The following is a 26306-nucleotide window of genomic DNA, read 5'->3' as shown; positions in this document are numbered from 1 at the left end:
CTCACAACAACTTCCTCTACATGAGAAAGCATCAATAATAATTTACTCGATGGATAAATAAGATAGTTGGATGCGTTAAAATATTCTTCTAGACTTGTTAGGCCCTCTGTATTGTTTTGCATAGAATCAATACATGCTGTACAGCCTATCACTTCGCTTGCATGTTTAACAATATACCCACAAAACTGATGAATGACATTAATTTTTGAACTGGTGAAAGGAGCTATTTGTTCATCTTCCCAACTTGATAATGGTGGACCGAGCTAGTTGGCCGTGAGGTTAGGGGCACGCGGCTGTGAGCTTGAATCTGAGAGATAGTGGGTTCGAATCCCACTGTCGGCAGCCCTGAAGATGGTTTTCCGTGGTTTCCCATTTTCACACCAGGCAAATTCTGGGGCTGTACCTTAATTAAGGCCACGGCCGCTTCCTTCCAACTCCTAGGCCTTTCCTATCCTATCGTTGCTATAATACCTATATGTGTCGGTGCGACGTAAAGCAACTAGCAAAAAAAAATTTTTTTAAAAAGTGGCTGATCAAAGATAAGCGTGCTGTAATTTTTTTCCTGAGCTGTACTTGTGGTTTTGGCATTCTCTTTGACAACCAGCTTTTGCTATGGTTCTAATCTGACTGAAAAATTATGTTAAGGGTACTATCACTTTAAGGCAGATGTTTACGTGGGATAGCCTTCGACCACTTTGAGAACAGAGTGGGATCTTTTGGGGGTGAAACAAAATGACGCTTATCATTAGAATGTTTATTGTAACCCGAATTACAACCCGGGACATTGCAAGTTGTAGGCATATTCACATGCGGTAGTAAATTGAAGCATATGTCAAAGTATACGTCCTACTTCTCAAATGCATAATCTTTTTCACTTTTCAGTTCATGAAAAGTTAATGCCAGCTATTTTGCACTTATACAACTGGAGAATGTATAAAACTACTGAAAAAGACCTCAAACTGAATGCACACTTCCACAGTAAGCCAACGATAAGCGCGCGTACTTGGCCCTTTTATCGACAGCAGCGCTGCAGGTGGCGGAGAACATGTACACCGTGTCTGTTAACATGTGATTCAGAGGGAGTCTTCACACTATTCATTTCTATTCGTCCTGACTCGGCTTTAGAGGCAGCCTCTCGTTGTTTGATGTTTCTTCTGTACGATTTTCGTATTTTATTAGTTTTCATTTATTCTTTGATATTAAGTTTTATGGCATGTTTAACCTGACCCTTTTTATGGAGTATTCTCTGAGATGTACTAAATGTCCTGCTGCGAGTTTGATGAGGGAAAGAATATTGTATTTTTTCATATGCTATTCTTGAAGTAGTACATTAACAGCATATGATAGAGTAGTGGATGTACGTTTTGATATACTATTTGGATTTTGGAGTGCAGATAGTTGTACTCAACATATTGTTCGGGGGTATATTACATTTTCAACGAACTTTGTGTATTTGAGTCATTTTCATTTCGAGGTATAATCCAGTAACGGTACTCTTCGTTGTATTATGTTGTACTTTTATGGGGATACATGGTTTATGTAGGAATTATATTTGTGTTTATTGTTGACTAATTTTGTCATAATACGTACTTGTTTCAGATGAATGTAAACAGCGAACAAGAGTAGTTAACATGTGGCATCTTGGTGGCTTCTTTAGGCTGTGGAAGATTGCAGAACCGAATGGCAGATTGCCTATACTCTAACTGTATTGTGCTGGATTAAAGATATATGAGTTTGTTGTTATGTAAGTTAAGGTGGAAACGAACATGATTTTAGTCTGTTACGTACCGTAAGTTAAGATGGAAAGAGGCTCTGGAATATCGTGTAGCTATGTTATTGATCCTTAGGACACGAACTGTCCTGAATTAAGATGAGATTAAAAGTTTAGCGATCATCTTGATATCGTGGGTGTTTATTTTTATTTTTTATTATTGGATAGCAGGCGCCATGTTTGGGAAATGTTTGGTATGTTGCCGTTCGGAGCGCCACTGGATCGAGGTAGTTGTCTTTGTATTTACTGCGTCGAGTTATAATTTACATTTTTGTTAAGTTTTAAATTAATAAGATAAGGGATAAAAAATTAAAAAAAATCCACTTGGTCGGGTTTTGCTTGTTTCAAAAGCTGGAAATAAGATTAGATCATATAATGCGTAGTTTACAATTGTGGGTGACTGCGCAATAGCTTCGCGGTTGTTCTTGCCAGCTCATCTTGGAAAGGAATGTGCGGCTAGATCGCGGTTTTCGGCATTATTAAAACATGTTGCAATTGTCGTTTAATGTCCAAGTTACATTTAGCACATGTAATACGCAGTTTTCCAAACATTAAGGGAATTTATAATACTTCAGGGATAGTGGTAGATAGCGAGAGGTAATTCATTTGCCAGTCAAGCAGGTTCGCCTAGTATGTGAAAATGGCGTTCTGCATCAGATTAATTCCTTGAAATACATATCGTTCTCATCTTTGGGGGATAGGGTTAATGCTTGTGGCATGTTGTTTTGGGATATGAATTGAATTTATAAGAATTACATTTTTTGGGAAGAGTGTGGGATTAGTGGTTTGAAGCATAACATTTTATTTTTCAGGTTCGGCGGTATGCTGAGTAAAAGGAACAGATCTATTAATTTCGTGCACTATTATTAATCGTCGTTGCAGTTTTGTCAACTTATTTACATCATGGTGAGTATATTTATAGAGGCACGTAACGCATTTTATTTGTGGTTCAATTTTCAATCGAAAGGTGGCGTTGGCGTCTGCAGGTCGTATTTAATGAACGTCCTCATTGATTTTTCTGCGCTTGCATGTTGCAATGGGTGGTTTGGGGTTGTGTCCTGAAGTGAATTGGTCGCCCATGAAAATGATCTGATTTTTGTGTCGTAAAGTCGAGACTGCTTGCTGTATGAAGTTAAATTATTTAGGTGTTGCGATTTTAGGTTTTTGTTAGGCAAAGAAAACATCCTGTAATTTTATGCTGCTGATTTATTATGGTGAGGGAGGGACATGTCAAGTTTTGTTGACGATATATTTACATATCCAACAGTTTCGTGCAGCTGATAACGATAATTCAGTCTTAGCAATTTTTTGAGAGGGTGTTTGTATATATATATTTTTTTTTCCTGTTGGCTTGAAATATATTGCATGGTTCTGGAGTAACGTAGCTTCTGCGTCCGTATAAATTAGATGGCCGTCAACTTTAGTGTGTTGCCGATGAAAACGGGAATTTAGCAGTTTTATGGATAACTGAAAGTTGATGACATTTTATAGCATACAGTTGGGGTTAAGTAATACAGGTGGTGGTGGTGGTGATTGGTATGGAGATGGTCAGTGAGCTGGTTAATGCTTTTGATTTTGCAATGTAATGGGTAGCCTGCTACTTCATTGGGAACCTGATGTGTTGTGGGTTTAGTTGTTTCACCTGTTGGTTATTAAATTTTGAAATTGTGCAGAACTTTGTAAGTGTAGCACAAGTTGTGGTGTAGAAAAGGTACCCAGGTACATTGCAGTGGTCATGATTGCGAATTAAGATATGTAGAAATCAGTAGACAGTGTGTGATACTTCTCTGTTCAGATTAGTAAGCTATATATTTACAATAACAGCTTAACACTGCTGATGTCCTTGAGAATTTTGTAATTTATTCCCTTCTCTTCTCTTTTGTGCAATGAATTTTTGTCTATGGTGCATACTTCATTAAGTGTAAATGCTTGTAAATTTAGATGAAAAAAATTTCAGCACATCTACAATTCTGGTCATTCTAGGTATACTCTAAAATCAATTTAAATTTTGTACTCATTTGGGAAAATTGAGGTTTTGAGTTGGCAGTTATACTTCAGCTTATTGGTTAACTTTGCTATTAATTTTGGTTGATTAAGGGGAGATTTTAATCTAATTGAAATAACGGTGGCGCTTCCGCAAGCGGGCTGGCATTGGTAATCATTAGTAAAGATTGAAAAGAACGTTTTACAATACATGGAGTAGCAGAGAGGAGAGATCCTTTAGGCTTGCTATAATCCCACTATCCTGTCCCAAAAAGTATTCTTTCTTATATAGGAAAATTGAAAGCAAGACAGCATGAAAGAAGAAATTGCCACCATTATCTTTACTCCCATTGGCCAGCTCCGATCAGCTGTGAAGAAGTCTATGTAACTTTTTTCCTGTTAAGAGGTCGCATGCGCGCCATGCCAACCCGCGCAAAATAAAAACACTCAACTATCACCGCGGCGCATACTGCCCGCACGGCAAGAAAAAAGTTAATTTAGTGGTTGTAACATATCGTCGCATTTTCTCAGCAGTTGGTGACAGCATCATCCGCCGCCAAGCCTCCGTGTGTACAGCGAGCGGAGTGTGAGGGGCGCCATGCCCGGCCCGCTTGTGGAAGTTTTACCGAAATAATTGATAGCATTATTTGGAAATGTTTGGAACAAGTAATAAAAGGTTTTAGGAACTGTAGAAGTTCAAATTTAGGAGATCAGTAACTTGATTTTTTGGCCATAATTATGTAAAGGAGTTGTAGTATGATATAATGAAATTGCTGGGCTGAGTGGCTCAGACAGTTGAGGCGCTGGCCTTCTGACCCCAACTGGGCAGATTCTATCCTGGCTCAGTCCGGTGGTATTTGAAGGTGCTCAAATATGTCAGTCTCGTGTCAGTAGATTTATTGGCACGTAAAAGAACTCCCGCGGGACTAAATTCTGGCACCTCGGCGTTTCCGAAAACTGAAAAAGTAGTTAGTGGGACGTAAAGCCAATAACCTTCTTATTGATATAATGATATTGTAGGTTAGAAAATAAATAAGGTGCCTTGAAACCTCAATTAATGGAAATTGGTATCATATGATAATATACTGCGAGTGGTGGTAGTGTTGACATTTTTATGTTCAGAAATCCATTGACGACTCTTGTCACCTGGTAAGGGTTTTGCAGATCAGATCGTTATTATGAACCCCTATTTTTAGTGGTTACATTTGGAAGTAGAATATGCTATATTAGGTAATTATTTCTCTATTGTGATTTGCAGTTTAACAAGAAGTAAGGGAGTAGAATATTCTAACCCTAAGGATTCTTTTGGGAGTTGGTTTAAGAAAAAAAAATTTCTATGGTCTTGGTTAAGAGTTTAAATATGACAGACAGGAAGAAAATTGAACATAAGAAGAAATAGAATGGTTGAAGTGTTTAAAATTTGAACCATCTGTTTCATTCTAATGCTTCCAGTAAGTAATATATTAAAATAGGACAAGCATCTTACTTGTTTTTGATTGTTAGACTTAATTCATAGGGTTTTAAATTCTTGAGCTATTACAGATACTTGAGGGACTTGTTGAGAACTACCGAGAACTTTCACATGGTACTGGCATTTGTTTACAAATTACATGAGTAGTCATCCTTCTTTGGCTCCAGTAAACTTCGAAGGGATTCCAAAACTGCGGGACAGATGGTGTTGATTGTTTTAAGAGGAATACCTAGATATTTTATCTGCAGCACACGCATCTAGCTGCAGTATGTCTGTCTTTTATTTCTTTGCTACTCTGCCTGTAGCGCTCACATCAGCAAACTTGCTTCCAACAAACTGTTGCTGGCTGCACAACCTTGGCAACATGGTTGTGGGTGGGGCAGTATTCACCATTGTTTTCTTTATAGGTCTGCAGACGTTCTTGCTAATTACAAAAACCATTAGTCTAACACGTTACGGTGTAGATCAGAAAGCCTCTCGAAGGGAGTGAGTCCTTGCTTAGTGGGGCTCTGTTTTGTTTCAGCCGTTGGCCCATAATTGATTTTTCTATTGTGTGGTGGTTGGTTAAGAAATCTGTGTTGTATGGATTTCTGGGAATGACATTGTATAGAATATTTGTCATGGTAGTGATGGTAACTGTAGAAAGTCTGGAAAATGATGCATGCTTCGTTATATTACATTATAAAAGTAAATATACTACTAGGGGTGGGTTTTAGGGTCCCTGGCATTTGCGATGAGCACATCTCCTCTACAAAACAAGATGAAATCATCATTTACTGTTTGCGATAATGCTATTAACCTTGCAGTGAACTTATGCTATATTATATTGGAATCAGAATTCAAAGTTCATGGGTTCAGTCTCGGCCAAGGTAGTTTTGGACAAACACACTCCAGATCTTCATACATTGTCATCTTTAAATTGATTTGTCTCATCAATTCCAGTTCTACAGTCTTTCCCTGTGTTTATATGGCTTTCTTCCTATCCTACACTCCTTGCATGTAGAAAGAGGATCTGTCGTGATGCACTGTGGGCTGTCAGAAATATTACTGAACTGAAAACTCATGAAATGGGTAATGTTACTAGACTTTCACAATTGTGAAAAATTCACTTTTACATTTGCAAGTCCCTGAGTACACTGTTTTTAAAAGCATCACTCTTCGTGCAAATATTTTTAGGTAGAAAAAGAATATTCCTGGTCATCACACACTATTGGTGCATGTTGGGCTTTAAAAACAATAATCCAAATTACCTTTGTTTTTGCTGTAACTTTCTCATTGTCAGGGTTTTGGGCTAAGTTTTGCTCCAGCTTGGCCTTTGGTGTTCCTCTCAGTGCTTTCTTAACAGAACATGATTATTTCGTTACATTTCAGGTTAAAAATGTTGAAAATAACATTGTATTTACTGTACGTTTTAGATTTGTACCTTAAACTGAAAAGTTGGTTGAGGTCACTGTGCTCTTCACATTGGTGCCCATATGACAGTTTGTGTGGGGGGGAGGGGCTAGACCTGGGGGTTTGTAGTAGTTTTAAAATTTTGGAAGATGAATGGCGGTAGAATAACACCCACGGTATCCCTTGCCTGTTCGTGGGGAGCGGTACTACCACTTCTACGTAATACTAACTTTTAAATCATTTTCTTGAAAGAAAAACACCTGACTACATTACATTTTTGACTTTCCCTGAGAGCTAGATGCCCTCTCCCCCCTTGCCCCCGGTCATGGGCGTCCTTGGCTCTTCAGTCAATGGGCAATTCAGAGGGAGAAGAAGTTGTATTTTAATCCTGAGAGCAGCTGGGTCTTCAGTCTGGTAAACGGTATCTTCAAGATTCCTTAATTTATCATAGTCTTCTCCACTTTCAAGGAGGAATTGGAAAATTCTTTCCTGTTTCCTGTGACAATGACATCTCACTAGAAAACTGAAAACTGAACTATATGCCCAAATTTTACACAGTAACTTTTAACTCAAAGAATGGGTTGGATAAGCACACTATTCTATTGCTACTTGCGAATGTAATATTTATTAGAAAACTCACAATTTAAAAAATGAGTAGTCTTAGTCTTAGGTAAGGGTGAACAGTCATGAGTATGGTCCTCTGTGCTTATTTCACTGTAGTTGTCCCTGCTGCACCAAATTTTTCATGTTACTGTAAGGTTATCTTGCATTTCCTGTTTACCTGGTAGATTTAAACCTTTTTTTTTTTTTTACAGCTGAGGAATTGTTGGGGAAACTTCTAAGAATATATAGCATATAGCCTGAAAATGTTTGCTAAAGAAACAGTGCAGCTTTAACCATATATCTACTGAAAATTACGGAAGGTGGCAGAATTCCAGCAATTTCTAGGCTGTATCTCAAAACGAGCCCTCATAAATATTCTCTTAATGCAAGACATTCATTCACAAATTAATCTATATGTATATAGATACATTGCTCAGAATTTAAAAAGATTGGAATTTTTGTATCAGTTGCGTCCACAGTAACAATGAAATGCACATTTTACATTTTCAGTCTGTCTGTATGTATTATCGGCACACTTTATCGTGGTGCACTTTCACACTAGTGCTGAATCGGTCGACCTCGGCAATCTTCGAGATTCGTACTGGCAACCTTTGAAACACAAACTATGAATTAAGCATCGTTGTGCGGTATTTGGCGTACACTTTATGTACTAGTACTGTTGTTTACACAGCAAAGCCAAACAATAGAATTCATGCTAGGAACAAGATTCGCATCGAGAAATGTTATATAATGTGTATGTGACATAGTTGTTGGCTTAAGATGATAACGGTTTAGAAACTTCATATCGATCAATCATATTCTCGATTCAGTTCAGATTTCATTTTCATTCAGTTGGCAGCACTATTGGAACCGGGACAGCTCCCTCCTTACTCCTCAGCCCCGTACACAAATGCACCAAGATAAAGTGTGCCAATAATACATGCATCACGAAAAAATGGCTGAAGGGAATATAATAATCAGTATGCAGAATCGATGAATGAGGCGTTATAATCTAGGCTGTAATTATTCACGCTGAGTAATAGTGGTTTAGGGGAAGGCCTATAATTTATTTTCAAATATAGTGAACAGAATTTAATGAACTTCACTTGTGATTAATTTAATGAAAATCTGTACAGGTATGTAATTTTCTGGGAACAAGTTTCCACAGTCTAAGCTATAAATTTTATGGTAGTTTAGGGGAAAGTGCCTAAAATTTAATTTTTAAATGACCTGTTAATGAATTGATAAAAAATTATTACATAACAAAAGTTTTGAATGTTTGCCTTTTACAGTTTTACCATTCTGTGATAATTGAATTAATGAATTTTGACTCTTGTTGCTTATGTCCACATCAGCGCTGATCATGGTTAACATGAAAATATTGTTTAATCATGATAACTGGCAGTGATTTTTGTCACTATTGTTTTAAGGTGTAAAACAGTGTGGACATTGGTCCATATCGATAAAGAAAATGAGAAGTTTAATATAAAAAATGAGAAAAAATCGTAATGGAATGATCGCTTAGAAGAAGACGAGGGTGTCATGAAAGAAGGAAGGACTCCCTTTACATTAGATGCCCTAGTATCACAGAGTCGGAAGAAAACTAATTGTGAATAATGAATATCGAAAGCTCATACAACTGATCAACAATAACATTACTATGGTCGTCTGACGAGAAGTCGCATGGATGCGTGGTAAGGGATCGAGGGGTAAGCATGGCTGCTATGCATGCTCTAGTCTCGAGGCCTGACAATAAACATGTGTTCTGTTTGCGGTGATTCTTACAAACTGAGGTGGTGGTGTGAAGTTTCAAAGTGGTAGAGCAATTGTGCTTTACTTACTCATTTACTGTATGTAGTGCACAATGAACAGAGCTCGCACTGTCTATCATGTCTAATATTTGCATCTTAGTGTAGTATCTGTTACTTTTGCTGTACCTACAAACTGCCGCAATCTTTTCGGACGCAGATAGAACATTGACCATTGTTGTGATGTGATTTCTTTTCTGCTGCCACTCGTCCCCGATTGATGGGATTACCGCTGCATCCCTAGTAGAACAGCATGTCTGAATATTGGCAGAAAGTAGCTGGTGAGTTCAACTTTGCTCCTGCTATATGATTGTCCCTTCAATGATGGGTACTACAACCAGTATTCAATAAAATGCAGAGTATGCATATTATAGTATACCTGCCAAGTATTCCGGTTTTTCTGTAAAATGTATGGATTTTGAGTGTGTTTTACAGTTGTACAGATGAACGTTATTGTACAAATTTTGAATATCTGCGCTTCGTTTCGCTTTCTGTGTTCGAATCAAATTTGTTTGACTTTCGATAGTAGCTGGTTATACGAGATGTAGTGTTTGAAATTCGACTGGTAAATGTATCGTTAATCACTTCGATTATCACTGTGCTTTTGTCACCTGTTCGACCTCAACTGCTACTTCATTCACTGATGTTCCCACCAAGTAGCAGGCTATGATTTTGAAAAAAAGAAATCTGTGAAAAGTAGCAGGCTGTGAATTTATATATGACTGTTATATATTGGTGTTCTGTGATATAACAACTTAAGCAACTTCGTAGCAGCTGTGAAAGGCTTTGTTTGTGTGCGGGTGTAACGTTGGCGGTAGTTCTGAAATTTGTGCAATTGTGTGGCGAATTTGTAATTGATTTAGTATTTTTAGGGGTGTTCAACAACTAAGAAACAATGTTATCAGTCTTTTAGGGGGGCATATTCTGCTTAATTTCTTTGTTTTTCATGATCATGGGAAGTGTTCCCAGTGTTAAATGGAAACAGATGAGAGCATTCAAGATGTAACTTTGTGTAAGTAATTTCAGGGGTGATCATATATTTGACTTGTATTAGTATTGTTTATAATCTCCCCCCTTGCCATCCTTTTTTCATTATGTCTCAAGACTTTGCGACACATGAGCGTGTTGTTAAAAATTTTGCGCTTTAGGATCTTCCAGATTTCTTTTTTTGAAAGTTGGCAGGTTTGTTATAGGCAACACACTTTAAATTGCAATACATAGCCTTTAGATAGGAATATGCTGCCTACATACAAGAAGCTTAGTCTGTAAGAGATAGCTAGATTCTCTTTATGTAGGATTTCTTCAGGCTACAGTGCAGCATATTTGTTGAAATTTTGCATCTTGCCTATATTGTCTGTTGTATTGAAGCCTGTTTCAGAAGCATTTATTTCATGCGTTCGTGTAGATGTGCTACTAAGATTTTCAAAACCTAATCTGTTCCCTATCAGATTCCTTCAAGGATGAAGTGCGCTGGGGCCTGTTCCACGAACGGACTTTGCAACTTTTCACTTTTTAATTCTTGCAAAGTCTTTCTGTTCCACCATGATCTAGGTTGTACTTTTCAATTTCTTCGCAAAGTGAAAAGTCTTTGCGAATGAGTGATCCGATCGAGTTTATTCCATGGGCAAACTGTATAGGCCTAATACTCTTATAATTTTATTGCTTTTCGCGGCATACTTCACGGTATAATTGTGGTACCGTTTAAGTTTTTATCATGGGAAAGAAAGGTTAGTGTTACATGAAATTGGCTGTGCTGGAAGTTGTCAAGGAGAAACTGACATCTTTTTTGACAACTTTAAAGATCACCTCTCAAATGATGAGACACATCAATGTTTACTAGAGTACCGTCAACACATCCACACACAGAAGGAAATTCACCCTTCATTAGAAATCCCATCGCTATATTATGTGGATTATCAGGCCAGCGTACTGTTAGGAAAAATTACGTGTACTATAACAGGTACGACTTTGGTAACAGTTCTGCAAATAATTGATTTTGATGTCCCATGCATTGGTGCTACACCGTGCAGCTGGGCACCATTTACTAACCAATGTATATAAGCATATAAGAATTTGTTCTTTTTGTTGCATGTGTCAATAAATGACCGATCATTTCAAGAATATAGTCAGCCTGTATTGGGGTAATATGATATCACTTGCGAAAGTCTGTCGAAGTGAGGTTATGAAAATTAATCTCGTCTTTGTACGTTATCTTATTGGATTCTTCATCACTGTCCTTACTTGATGCTAACAAACGTTCATGTCGTAACGTGTTTATATCATTAAACAAAATTCTACGCCGAGAAAGTAGTGTACATACTTGTTAATTAACAGATGAAAAGGGAATCATCTCTTTGCAAGATTTATGAAAACTTTTCACATCATTTCTTTGCACTTTGCATTTCTATACCAATGGAGGAACATATCACGCATGAAAAGTGAAAAGATTCCTAACTTTTCACTTTTCACTTTGCAAGCTAAATCTGAAAAGTGATGGTGGAACAAAATCTGAACTGAAAAGTACAAAGTGAAAAGTTGCAAAGTTCGTTCGTGGAACAGGCCCCTGGATTATTAGCTACTTCTTGCCTGATCTGAGCCATTATTCTTTCAATTTGATATCGTGGCCAGATGGATAAGCTTGAAAATACGAATACAACTCGCAGTATATGTCCCTTCTGGGTTGATTAAAAATTTGTCTTTTGCGAACCCATACCAGTGTTGCTACTGTCCTTTATTTTTAGTAAGGTTTCCACTGTCTTGAAGTCCGTGGGGTATTTCATCATAAAATAATACTTAATGGTCTGACTTTTCTCCAGTTACATGAGCTCGGCATGGTACAGTGTGTGGATTAAGGCCAGTTTTATGGCCAGATGCTCTTTCTGATGCCAGTCATCTGTGGAGCAATGTATTCACTACTGTGTTTCTGTGCTGGTTGGTATTGTGCTTCTAGATGTTAGGCCCCTTTAAACAACAAGCATCATCTTCATTGTATTGTGCTTGTTTTACGTAAATGTGTATCAAGACACACCCAACCCAAGGTGGAGGAATTTACAAGACCTGGCTAAAATCTCGAGAGCTGCCGGGAATCGAACTTGAAACCCTCTGAACAGCAGGCCTCTGTGAAGATTACATGGTCAGTGAGTGTAACTGTTCCAGGCCAATTACTCAGGGTCTTCTGTTTTGATATATTGAAAGTAGGTTGCACAGCTATTGACAGTACATGTACTTCATTACCGCTGTGCGACTTTCTCTCAAAACTTGCATGTCGTGACTGCATCAAATTTTACAGCAGTCGGTCTAGGCTCGTGGAACATTCCCACAATGAATAATGCAGTATTTTGTTAGATAAAAGTTCTAAAAACTGAAGGCAAAAGATCCTAAAAGAGTTTGAAAATAAGTGCTAACATAGAGATAAAGAACAAGCAAAACTCACTTCGAGTGTGTTCATTTAAAATTTGCTTTGCAGGAAATTTCTCATTCAAGCACCGTGCCATGCCATGTGCATTTACCATGGATGTAAACATCGGCTTGTGTAATATTGTTTGTTATTGCACTGTAGTCTTGATCCTTTCTTGTGATAACATACCGCGTGGTGGAACTCCTCTATTCCCTCCCATAGCACACTCCCCTATCTCACATGATAGCTTAACAGATGACTCACTCACAGCCCAAATATGAGTAGGAGCTTGGATGAATCAGATGTTTATAATTTATTATGGGACATAAATTAATCTGATGACAAATTCGTGCTAGTTCCCGATGTTGAGTTTTATGAATTGGAGGGTAAAGATGATCTAGTGTTGGAATCTGAACTTGAAATTATAAGTAATTTGTACAGTGTTTTAAGTTGAAAAGACAAAACTGTAAATTCAAACCCATTGACTTCTTTTGTTCATGGCAGTGGGTCTTGACAGCGACAGCGAATTTGATGTGCGTCCGCTAAATACCAGTGAAATTCATTCGTGGTGGTTTAAGAGTTACCGTATAGTTGGTATTCCATAAAGGGATTCCTTAATGTACAAGTAAATATACAACAAAAGTATCTCACATTCAACTGCCTTGCATATGCAAGCTTGTGAAATGTAAATTTCTGATGCTCATATTGCCTGTACATTATTATGATATATATAGTACTGTATTTATTGCATATCAAATCAAGTAAGGCAAGCATTGGCTACCAGTCCATATTTTCTCTCTTTAAAGTTCTCATATATACAGGATAATTCAAAATGATGGACTCGATTTCATAAATTTTTCTGTGAAATCTAATAAACATATCGTAATGTGGGACATGTGCAAAGAACGGTAAACTCTCAAAGTTTTTTTTAGTCATATCACAGGTGTTCTATGTGAGCACCTCGCGTAACACGACATACATCAAGCCGATAGTCTGTCTCCTGCCAAACCTTGTGTAATGTGTTGCGGCCAATCTCTGCGATGGCTGCTCTGGTGCGGGCATTAACGTCGTCCAATGTTAGTGGAAGAGGTGGTATGTAAACATGGTCCTTTACGAAACCGCACAAGAAGAAATCACATGGAGTTAAGTCGGGGGAACGCGGTGGCCAACAAATGAGTTTGATCCTGAGATACACGATCTATCCAGCGTGGCAATGTCTCGTTGAGATGGCTCCGAACGTTGCCATGGTAATGCGGAGGGGCACCATTGAGTTGAAGGATGAAATCTGCACTATCCTTTTTGAGCTGTGGCAGGAGCCATTGTTGCAGCATATCAAGAAAAACATTTCCTGTCACAGTAGGTTCATTGAAGAAAAAGGGTCCATAAACCTTCTCATGGGAAATGGCACAAAACACATTCACCTTGGGAGAATCGCGTTGGTGTTCCACAACTTGATGGGGATTAGAAGTTCCCCAAGTCCGTACATTGTCTATTCAGTCCCGGAAAGGTGTAAATTCGCTTCATCAGTGAAAATTACCCTTTCGGAAAACCCATCCTCTTCCATTAATGCGAAAAAATAGCACAGAAGGACGCTCGAGCAGCATAATCGGTGCCTTTTAAGGCCTGCACCAGTTGCAAGCGGTAGGGTAACGTTTCCGCAGAATGCGCCAAACAGTTGCCTGGGGAAGTTCAAGTTGCCTCGCTGCGCGGTAGGTGGACTTGGCACAGACGCGCGTATACGTTCCATTGTCTCTTCCCCAGTCGAAGGACGGCCTGTTGACTTTTGCTTACAGACGCAGCCCGTCTCTCTGAATTTTGCATACCATGCACAAATGGCTTTTCCGGTAGGTGGGTCTCTTCCATACCTGGTACGGAAATGCCGCTAAACACTAATCACAGACTTGTTTACATGGTAATCAAGCACACAGAACGACTTATGCTCTCCAGCTGCAGCCATTTTCTTCAGTCGCTTCCTGCACGCTCGTAATGGCTGAAAATGAAACCACGTGGGATGAAATCTGAGCTCGACTAAACTTTGAGAGCTTGCCTCTCTTTGCACATATCTCAGTGTGATATGTTCATTAGATTACATAGAATAAATTCGTGAAATCGGGTCAATAATTTTGAATTGCCATGTATTGAATATCATTTTTCTTCCGTTCATATTTGTTCATTTAGTTTCTTCGTTAGTTATCAGAACTCTGTTTTGCAGAGTCAGAAGGCGGAATTTTATTCCTTTTCATCTCCAGCAGCAGGCTTTTGACCAGAACCTTTTCTTATTTTTCTTGTTTATGTCCAAACTAGCTGATGTACCCGTGCTTCGCTACGGAATTCTACATTGTATACAGAATTCTATGTTAAGTAGTGTACACTTTGTGAGCAATATTGTATTATATTGCATAGCAACGTTACCCTAGAAATGCGACGGGGAAGTCACCAAACGTCTTTTCTCATATGAAGACTGGGTTAGGGAATTCTCATTGTGATGGTAGGTCTGCTTGCCTACTGTGTCACAATCAGGTTGGGGAGTTTTCATTATAATGGCAGACACTCACTCTCCACCTGCTTTTTTACATTCTCAGAAAGACTGCCTTAGTGGTTTTCCCAAGTAAAATGAAGATAGGTCATCACAATGACGTCAGTATGAATGGCGCGATTAAAAGCAATATGAAATACTCGATCAAATTAAAAACAACACATTTTCTCACTTTTAACAAACAGTACTACGCTGCCGATCTAACAGTCCAAAGTTCCAGAGCTAGACTGGCCAAGCCGCACAGCCTTGATCCGTGAACACTCTTAATTTTTTTTCGTTCTGGGGGGGGGGGGGGGGGTGGGTCGAATAGCGGGGTGTCCCAGGAGGACAAATCTATGCCCTTTTACTAAACTCTTTCCTAGGAGTACCCGATGAGTCGGAAAATCTCATTTCACTACACTGGTGGCGGAAAAAATTTTCCTCCGAGCCCTTTGCCTATCCCATAGTCACAATAAGACGTATCTGTGTCGGTGTGACTTAAAGCAAATTTAAAAAAAATTCGGTACAGTAGTAATCCCATCTATCGGAGATGATTTGCAACACAAAGCACATCACAACAAACAATGGTCAATGTAATGTTGTTGTTGATCAATGTTATGCGCTTTCCATATTGTAGGCCTTCGCTTTTAGTTTTCTTCCGCCTCTGAAATACTACTCTTATCACAGTCGGTACGGTAAAACTGAACAAAACATAAATGATCGGAAATTGTGTTCTCTATAACTTTTGTTATGTAGTACTTTTCTATAGGAGCAATAACGAAGGTATTTAACAATTACATTTTAGGCGCCTGCCCCTAAACTACCATTTCACCCAGGTTCAGTAAAATTGCTTATAGCTTAGACTACAGTTCTTTCTTCCCCGACTCTATATACCGATTTTCATTCTGTTCACCCATTTTCTCGTGGCTCGGCGTTGATGTGGACTTAGCAACAAAAATTGAAATTCATGAATATCAGTGTTATTATAGCCGGTACTGTAAAATTGTATAAGGCATAAATGATCGGAAATTTAATTCTATGTAACTTTAGTTATGTAGTATTTATCGACAGGACCACTTAAAATATAAATATTTGAGAATTGAATTTTAGGCCTTCCCCTAAACTACCATTTCATTACACGTAATAAACTTCACTCAGCATGAATAAAATGATTTATAGCCTAGATTGTAGTGGCTCATCCCCCGACTTTACATACCGATTTTCATTAAATTCTCTTCAGCCGTTTTCAAGTGATGCATGTACATACAGACAGACGGAAAAGAAAAAAAGTGCATTTCCTTGTTACTGTGGACATGAACGATACAGAAATACAATTTTTTTCAAATTCTGAGCAATGTACAGACAAAACTCTTATTTTATATATATAGATATTCATTAAGTGTTCATAATGTTGCTGCTTCTTTAGATACTTAGTCTTGTAGAACTTATTTATTAATTTGGATGTAAAATTTATTTAGAAAGATCAGTTTTTACTCTTGTCCTCGGCAAATTAATACTAATCCAATCCACTTTTCTTCCATTTATTGTACAGTGCCATTTATGTTTATAATAACCTGGTGTCTACTATCACCTGTGACTTTGAGGAACCTGCAATGCTTCGCAAACAAAGCATAGCTTCTGAAGTTAATAGAGGATAAAATAAAATAATCAGTCTATAAATTATTCATTGTAGGAGTTAAAAGTAATATTCTGTATTTTTCTGTTATATCAGTGACTAGGTTCTAAAAGGGCCAATTTCAAGAAACCTGTTTTCCAACTATGAGCATTTGAAGTTTTGTTTATAATTTTTCTACTACTTTTTTCAACAACTAACTTTAAATAAGTTTACACTTTCATTGTGAAAATCAACTGATTAGGTACTTCTTCTATCGTATTCTTTAAAAATTCCCAGGTCTCTAATATTTGTCAGTAGTCTAACATTATCAGCAAGGCCTTGTTTAATTAAATGTTAACTGTTCATTTAATATTTATCTGAGACATTGGCCCTTTTTAATATATTGTAGCCCAGGATAAAATGCGTTGATATGTTACGATCTCATTTTCAATAATGACTGGCCATTTTAGAACCAAACCACAGATATACTAAACTTTTTACATACAAGGTCATGTTCAGTGCATATTGAAGAGATAATAAAGGGGCAGTTTGGGTAAAATATGAATTGTCCTTAAGTTATAGAGGAATAAATTGTATGATATAGAGAGCAGCCGGAGAGAAGAGTTACGCGAGGAATGTGGCTGGAAATATGCTAGCCCTCGCTTCTCCCCTCACCTCTTCCTGTGTTTCTGAAAACTTTGTCCCTTGCAGTTGCAGTGTCCTCAGGTGGTCTGTACCTGCAAGGCACTCAATGTAATTTTGTATATCACAGGTGGATAGCATTTGTCTGTTAATGGACTACATCTAACTAGCAGAATATTACGATAAGGCATTTTACAACTAAAAGTAGCTTTGAAAGCTATACACGCTTATGTTTTTGGTCATTTCCAGTGACTATTTGTGCCATCTTCAACATTAATCACAGGTAGAGCCCATCCTCACACGGCAAATTAAAGGAGCTTCCGTTATTATTTTTATTTGAATACATATAATGTATTTTATACATATTTATTCCACGCAGCCACGGACAAAAATGAGATTGCCGAAATGATCGCCAATGTCCGATGGCGGATATACAGCACTAGAATTTTCTTATATTTCAAATGCAGGAAGTGAGTTTCAGGCAGGTCAATTTCGTACATCTGTCTGCTGATGATCTCCATCTGGCCGAGTTACGAATACATTTTCTCTTGCTCAGATACGTCTCGGTGTGTTCGGTAAGTGACTGGCTGTTAATGGATGGATGTTTGAATGCAGAGTAGAGCTTAGGTGTCTGAGGTTATCAACAGACCTTCCTTTCTTCCTAACATGAGCTGTAGATTCAGATCGTAAAGATTAATCAATTCATTTGTTTTAGTGGAAAGTATGTAATAGATATATATTCATTTATGGCCATAGAGTAAACAGTTACATGTTTCTGGAAGACTTCTTCACAGCCCAAAACGTTAGCATCCTATCTTGGGCAGCCTGTCTTCTTTCTTCCTGTCCACCCACGGTTAAGTTTTGGTTTTCATGGAATTCCTGGAATTTGTCGATTACTGACCTAAACTTTGTTCGGTTTGAGATGTCTTCTGAATTTTGTCCCACCTGTTTGAGCTCTTATAGTTTTAATAAAATAAAATATGTACCAGTGAAAACAAAATCAAGAACAGTTATCGCTACACTTCCCACCCTTCTAAATCTCTTATGGCGAAAGTAAAGGTGAAGGAAAATAATAGTAATAAAATCAGATTGAATGTGTGCTTGTACAGCGTTATTGGTTTTACGTTACGAATTCTGCCCGGCTTTTCCGATAAATCTCTTGACACGAGGCCGTAGTTCAGAACCTTCAAATACTGTCAGACTTAGCTGGGATCGAGCGCACCAATTTATGTTCAGAATGTGTGAAGAAGATGAGAGAGGGAGGGAATTTTTTCATTACTCGAAGAGTTATTTTACTGAAAAACTGTTTTGTGGAATTTTATTTTATTTAATCACAAAATATTCGTCAAAGACTGTAGGCCTAATTAGATTCATTAATCCTTGTGTTCCTATACAGGGTCTCTCATATAAACTCAGACTGAACGCATTGTGTTTGTACTCTGTGCTACATCAGCTGCTTCAGCCGAACTTCTGTCATGCACGGCTGCTCTGCTTCAAGGGTGTATAGAATCATGCATGAAATCTTACCTTATAAAAGATGCTGGAAGTGTTCTTACCTGTGTTATACAGGCATTGTATCTGGTAAGCACATTCTGGCTGATGCGAGTAAGTTCTGCCACAGTAATGTTTCTGATTTCATTTGTAATGCTTTCTTTCAGTTCCTCCCAAGTGTGAGGATTTGTTTGATACTTTTTCAGTTTACCCCACAAATAAAAATCAAACACTTTTAGATCTGGAGAACGCGGGGGAAATAGACCAGCAGTGGTCACACTGTCTGCGAACACTTCGGAGATTGTAAGAAGGGAATCTTCTGCTTTATGAGGAGGGGCTGAATCTTGTTGAAACCACCTATGCCATTTTACTCCTGTTAACTGCTGGAAGAATGGCGTCAAAATGTCAATTTGGTACCTCTCTGCAGTTACAGTTGTCTCGAAATATATAGGCCCAGTTATTCGTCTTGCACTAACAGCACACCAAACACCAATCTTCCTATCATAATGAGGGACTTCATAAGCACCATTAGGATTTTCTGCACTCAAATAACAAGATTTATGACTGTTCACTGACCATTAAGGTGAAACCAGAACTTCTACATACAAGAATACAGTGTTGCAATCATAACGGTCTCGCCACATTAACAGCAAATGATGCTTGCCAGGTCGAACACATGCAGGCTGCTTACAAGGTCAAGAACTATGCTCGCGCCTTCCATACTTTAGCTGCCGTAGCCCAGAGAGCAAACACCATGTGTTTGGAATGGGTTTGTATGAGAGAACCTGTATGTCACTTTTCTTGATCATATACAAAACTATGAAATAAAATGACATTTAAAACACTATTATTCTAAGGTGGAAACAGACTTAAAGTTATGTTTTTGCAGGGACAAATTACATGAACCTGCAATTACAATTATGAACTTGGATTTCCGACTTATTCAATACTTATTTCTGATGTATTTACATTACAAATACATTCGGCAGTACTGTTTTCGGTCCCTTATCTTCAGCTGCTGAAGAACCTTGTTTGTTGAAACATATACAATAATATTAAAACACTACTTGTTTCTAAGTCAATATAATACAGTTGGCGATCACCGAGCATAAGATTAGAGTTTTAACATTTCAGTTCTAAAATTGTCTAAAAAGTTCATTTGCACTGTTCTCGAATACATTGAATCTTTTCTATCACATAACGTGTATATTTAAGAAAATTTGCAATTGATGAAATTAAATTATGGTTTTCTTCTAGGAACCTCATTTTTGATATAAAGGCCAAAGGCAGGCATTTATACAAGTGAAGGTACATGCTTTCCCTAGTGCACAGTCACTGCATTGTCCTGCATAAGAGGCTTGCAGTGATGTCTCAATGGCGCACTAGCCGCCAGCGTCTTGGAAAAGTGTAGCAATCCAACTGATGAGCCCACTGCTACACTGGGGCGAAACGCTGGTAATTTCACGATTGCCGGGCCAAGTGGCTCAGACGGTTGAGGTGCTGGCCTTCTGACCCCAATTTGGCAGGTTCAATCCTGGCTCAGTCCGGTGGTATTTGGAGATGCTCAAATATGTCAGCCTCCTGTCGGTAGATTTACTGGCACGTAAAAGAACTCCTGCGGGACTAAATTCCTGCACCTCGGCTTCTCCGAAAACCGTAAAAGTAGTTATTGGGGCGTAAAGCAAATAACATTATTAATATTATTAATTTCATGATTGAAAAGTCTAAAGAGCTTAAATGTTTTTAACGTGTATATTGAATGTGGTCTAGAGTATGATAGCATGAACTGTCACTGGTATGGCCTTGATGCTCTATTTACACTTGATAAATTATACTATACTATCTTAAAATAGGTGTGTGTGTTTTTTTTACAAGTTTAAAATGATGCAAACTTTGGTAAAATGAATTAAAATCTTATCACCAAGTGCTTGTCGACATCAGATTTATCTTGTTGGTTTGTTCAATGTTTTAAAGTAAAATGGTGAGAGCATCCCTTCGATTTTGTTTATGTAAATTGTGATATGTTGGAAGCTGGCACTGAGTTGTTGGAATGTTCTGTTGTATCCAGCCGGTCACTTGCATGCTTGTTGGGAGTGTGTTGTATCCAAGTTCATAATTGGATTGTTGGAACTATCAATACGGGCTAATGAAGCTAATAAACTACGATGTTACCTGAACCTGTGTGAAGAAGAGCATCTTTGGTTGTTCACTCGCTTCAGGGGATGAGCAAGTTAAGATTCGAATGAGGAAAACTGATCATCACTTGAGTCACTATCCAGAAATATGAATTCGTCATGCGTCTTCCATTAGTCAGTCTTTCTGCCAGTACTCTTCCTCATTGTTACGAACATGGGAACAATTGCAGTCTTCTTTGTTATGCCTAATAGAAGAAAGTGCAGTTTTCGTTGTGGCTTCGAGCTTCGTCATGGAAGTGTCCCCAGTAACATTGCTTTCCTGTACAATCCTCTTTGTCTTTACCCAAGCCAGTTGAGTTCAGTGGCATTAAACTCGCACATGTAAGGCGGCAAACAAATTAAGTCATGTCCTTGTGACATCACGACACAGTCAAAAATGATTACTGCACGTTCTTTCAAGTTACTTGTAAATGTGATGAGGAATAAATAACAATTAGAACTTCTTTCATGTTATACACATATATTTTGAAAGAATAAACGACAATTACAAGTTCAGTTCTTTTACTGAACATATTGCAGTAGTGGAATTTATTTATTTCAAAAGCGGAACCACTTGTAATTCTGAAGAATTAATAAACGGCTTGCATTGAAGTGGTCTTGCTGCTCAAAGATCCCATAAATGAATGATGACGTATGACGACAACTCTGGAGAGGAAATACGCGGGAAACGGAATATACATGCGCAAATATGGCTATGGATGAATCTGCTAGTAGACTGGACTTGCACGATATGCGGAATGACAATTATAGCCTTTCTTACCATGCGGGAAACCTGTGATTTATATTTCCTAGCAACCGTCTCATGACGCGTTAGGCGCGTGCTCAGTCCGTGCTTATAAAGTAGTGACGCGCCCAGCGCGTGATCCATATTGAATGTGTTAAAAATTAGTAATGCTCCTTCCAGGAATCCATCCTCACATCTTGCATGTGCAATGTTATTAAGCAGTTGAAGTTTTGTTGGTCATAACACCAGGTTGATTACTTTGCCAGCATTTATAAAATGTTAAATTATCTAACCATGTTTCATCTATATGAACAGTGGAAGAATTGCATAAAGGTCTTGAATTACATATTATTACCCTCCTATCCACTTCACTTTTCTTCGGACTGTGGGCGGTGTTTCCCTGGTGTTGATACCGGGCGATTTGGCCGTGCGGTTAGGGGTGCGCGGCTGTGAGCATGCATGCGGGTGACAGTAGGTTCGAACCCCACTGTCGGCAGCCCTGAAGATGGTTTTCCATGCTTTCCCATTTTCACACCAGGCAAATGCTGGGGCTGTACCTTAAGGCCACGTCTGCTTCCTATCTGTTGGTGCGACGTAAAGCACATTGCCTGCTGTTGATAGTGATGTATTGCCAGCTGATGTACTTTCCTTGCGAATTTTACTCACTGTGCTGACTGAAATTCCAGTGTAATTAGATACATGTGAATTGGCTTGCCTCAATAAGTGTTTCAGTTGCCCTTCTCATGCCTCTTCATCGCATTCTTGGATTACATGTCTGATAATTTCCCTAACTTCACTTTGGCTAGTCTTTCCCTTCTTCCGGAAGGGTTCCATAATAGTAATACAAAATACCGCTTTAATGACATAAATGTTTTATACTGGTAATACAGTTATGTAAGCCTCAATTTATAAAATACTATTCAGTGCTTACAACATGCAAAATCAACGCTACTGAACTGTTCAACAGGCCCCTTGTCATCAAAGGAAGACTGGCTGCTGGCTGGCTGACGATACTTTAAAGAAGAGTCATAGCCTTTGTCGTACCTCACGTCCTGCTAATCAACTCTTTAGCTCGCAACTATACGCATATTCTTTTTGTTCTCTCTGTTTCTGTGACAGGTAACCAGCGTTTGAAGTCAGAGTGTAGCTCTGTGTGACGTCATTAGAAGCAAAATCTGCCTGTGCCTATAACTAACCAGCTTGCTGTAGCACCAGCGAAGTAATGGAAGTGACAACACATTCCGTAGTTTATATATTATTTCACTATTGTATTTTAATATCTAAACAAAATGCCTTAACAGTACTGTGTTCATAAACATGGAAATGCTTGGGAAAGTTACCTGTATGGTGTCTTTCCACCGGTTTGCTGATTGTGAAAATTGCCAACTAGATTAAAGTTATGGGAATGAATGTTAAGCAGACAAGGTTTTAAGCATACAAAAGACAACTTGGTTTGTTCTAAGCATTTTGATGCGAATGATTTTGAAAATTCTTCTTCCCTAAAACGAAAGTTGATATGGCTCAAATTTCATGCATTGTTGGAAAAAACTGCCTACTGAAAGCTGTATTGAAAGGGATAAAATAAAGAAATAAAGCAAAATTGCCCATTAGTTTCTTCTTATCGAAGAAAGAAAATGGGGGTAACTGTGGCTTGCATGAGCTGGGATTTTCAAGAAATTGGCATGGAACCGATGGTAATGTTAGTCTTCAGTGATGGCTGTAATGAGAAAGTATATGATGTTAACTTGGATTGGAAACGCTCTGTAAAGTTGACTACTGTTATGGGAGTGACCCACCTGATTTAGACGAAAGTCTTTTAGATTCTCCGAAGATGATGCTAGTTCTGATGAGAGAAATGAAAGTTCAAAATCAGGGGCAAGGAAATTGCTTCTTTCAAAGCGTTTTTTGTTTTGCCAATGGTTGCAATTGTTATTTCGTTTCTATAACAAGTCATTCTCTACTAATTATTACAAAACAGGCGTTGGAACAGGCCTTTGGTTCATTGCTAATAGTGTCTACCTAATGTCAGAATGGTCACAAATATGTTTGGGAATCAGCCCCGCAGAATAAGGAACATAATATTGGAGCTGTAGCAGTTAGATCTGCACTTCATGTGGAAGCGGTTCGGAGACCTTTAAAAATTTCTGTACACTTTCAGGGTTGTATCATTAAAACAGTGCATTTTGTTCAATGATTAAAGAATTTGTTCTTAAAACTATAAGGTATAGTTTTATAAAATTCAAATATAATTGAATGGACTCACTGAAAGACACTAGTCTGTGGATTTCAAGTGATGGACAATACGTTTCTGGCTTTGGTGCAGATTTATGACCTACAGTTTACTGGACTTGAAAACTGATAACTTTGAAGTGAACTAAAAAGGGAGCATGGAAACAGCAGCTAGTACAGCAGTGCTACATTTAAAGGTCTGCATTCCCTGTTAAGTCGGTTGAACAGAGGTAGTCGTGGTGTTAAGTTCTATGCTGCTTGTGAGCATGACCTGTCTGACCTTGTGGCGCTAGATAGTCTGAGTGAACACACCACATTTGTTCCGACTGATTTGCAGTCCCTACAACATTTGAACATGGAAGGGGGGGTCCAGAGAAAAGTTGAAAGCAAAACTTGAAAGGAAAGAATATGGATTATTAAAAGGATGTATAGTAAGTTGTTATAAAGTTTAGTTTAGGTTATTTTTAACATTTCACCCCCTCCTCTAAGGGTGCTAGGAGTGTCTTTCACCCACAGGTTTTTTTTTTTTTTTCTTTTCAGATTTTCTTGCTAGTAACAGCTGCGAATGATGGACCTGTAGTATATGTGCCATATAAATGTTGTGCTTCCTCATCGATGTTTGCATCAACTATCTTGCATCTGAAAGCACGCGTTTGTGAAGTGTGGCTTAATACAGTGCGTCCATCAAATATTGTATCACATGATATCAGGCCAAACATATATATGAGTGCATCAAAATGTGTGCAGCAGATGTTTGTCCCTTTAGGGTTGTTTTGAGAACAGGGCTCAATAAAACTAAGAAACATTGTTAGGTTTTGGTCCACCCAATCAACACACATGACTTTACAAGCGAACTATTTAAGTAAACATATTAAAAATATTTAGGGACATGTTTCGTCTCCATGTGAGACATCATCAGCCATAAAATCACGTGGCAGATTACAAAACTCGAATCAAACTGAAAAAACGGAAGAACACAATGTCTTTTTTAAGGACTATTTGGGAAATGCAAAAGATATAAATATACATACATTATTTACACAAATTGACCTCACTTCTTGCAAAAACTTTTGTCTTCAATGTTAAAAATATTAACTTGAAATTGACAAGCCTGCCATAACGTTTCATACGGAATTAATGTGCCAAGGTTCAAGATTACGGTTATCAAAATTATCGTGTATCATAATACAGTCTGCAGTTCATCTCACCATATTTATCACTCCACTTTCATGGCAACACACACACACTACACTCCTACAATTCTAAATGAGACTTTCTTCCACTCCAGTTCTGGAAAGTCGTACCTGAATATACAGTTACTGCATTGAGTGGAATGGTACAAAATTAGTTTGTTTTTAGATCAAATTGCCTCTCATTTCTGATGTTCGGTTAAAAATCGCTGAGCAACTGGCTGCGTGGTTTGTGTCATGTAGCTATGAGTTTGCATTGGGCAGATACTGTAGTTGGTTTGAATCCCACTGTTGGCAACCCTGAAGATGGTTTTCTGAGGTTTCCCATTTCCACACTGCAAATGCTGGGACTGTACCTTAATTAAGGCCACATTCACTTCCTTCCCACTCTTAGCCCTTTCTATCCCATCATCGCCATATGACCTCTGTGTCATTGCGATGTTACAGCAATTTGTAAAAATCCTTTTTTAATCTGAACTACTGTTTTAAGATAAGAACAAAAATGGCCAACTGGACACCAGTGGGATTCAGACTCTCAAACTTCCAATTTTGAATTGGATTCTCTTACCCACCAAGCTGCAATGGCCTAGGCCTTTTTTTGGCTGGAAAGGATCTGTGCTATAGGTGTGGCACTACTGCTATCACAACTGTAGTGTGCATGCAAGTAATTCTTGGGCTAATTCTACAAATATTTCATTTTCATGACCACGTTTTACTCTAAATAAATTTCAGCATATTATTGCCAGACCTGTAACTTAGATCATTTCCATCAGAACTAATGACCTTTGACTCTACTTTTGAAAATTATCTTTACATACTGCTGACTGAATACTTCTGTCTTTTTTGAAGATCCTCGCATACACATTCTCCTTGTTCATTAATTGTTCCTGGAATGTCCTTGGAACCTGTACAAAGTTTGGTTGAGAGTTATGTTGGAACATACATCCATAGTGTTGGCCATTTTATTATTATTTATTTATTTATTTATTTATTTATTTATTTATTTATTTACCACAAATCATGCAGATTTTATGGATGGTCTAGTGAAAAAGGGCAAGCCATACCTTTTCATCTCCCTTCAATCGCCATGCTGATGGAGACTGAACTGTGAATTAAATGGCATCCAGAGTATCACAGTTCATTTCGGCAACCCCCAAAACTATGGATTCGACAGTAATATTGGTTTCTTTAGTTTTTAACATTTCACCTGCTCCCCTAGGGGTACAAGGAGTGTCTTGCATCCACAGTCGTTTTCTTTTTCAGATTGTAAGTCATACGTG

At 38.2% G+C, this 26306-nt stretch overlaps 1 protein-coding gene across 7 annotated transcripts in view; it reads left to right on the top strand.

Moving 5' to 3' along the window:
* The first annotated feature begins 1072 nt into the window (after positions 1-1072).
* The window catches only part of LOC136871804 (serine/threonine-protein phosphatase 1 regulatory subunit 10), a 258835-nt gene continuing 233601 nt past the window's right edge, over positions 1073-26306 (top strand). The window contains exons 1-3 of one of the 7 annotated variants that reach the window (XM_068227211.1): positions 1073-1156; positions 1600-1744; positions 2584-2677. In XM_068227211.1, the coding sequence (XP_068083312.1) occupies positions 2675-2677 (3 nt within the window). In that variant the 5' untranslated portion in view covers positions 1073-1156; positions 1600-1744; positions 2584-2674. Of the gene's footprint in view, positions 1157-1236; positions 1491-1599; positions 1745-2215; positions 2369-2583; positions 2678-2823; positions 2986-26306 lie in introns of those variants that run through there. The other 6 variants (XM_067145407.2, XM_067145408.2, XM_067145409.2 and 3 more) reach the window with 6 other exon arrangements.

The sequence above is a fragment of the Anabrus simplex genome, chromosome 4, assembly GCF_040414725.1.
Source record: "Anabrus simplex isolate iqAnaSimp1 chromosome 4, ASM4041472v1, whole genome shotgun sequence".
NCBI classification, from domain to species: domain Eukaryota; kingdom Metazoa; phylum Arthropoda; class Insecta; order Orthoptera; family Tettigoniidae; genus Anabrus; species Anabrus simplex.
This window is presented reverse-complemented; position numbering and strand designations above follow the sequence as displayed.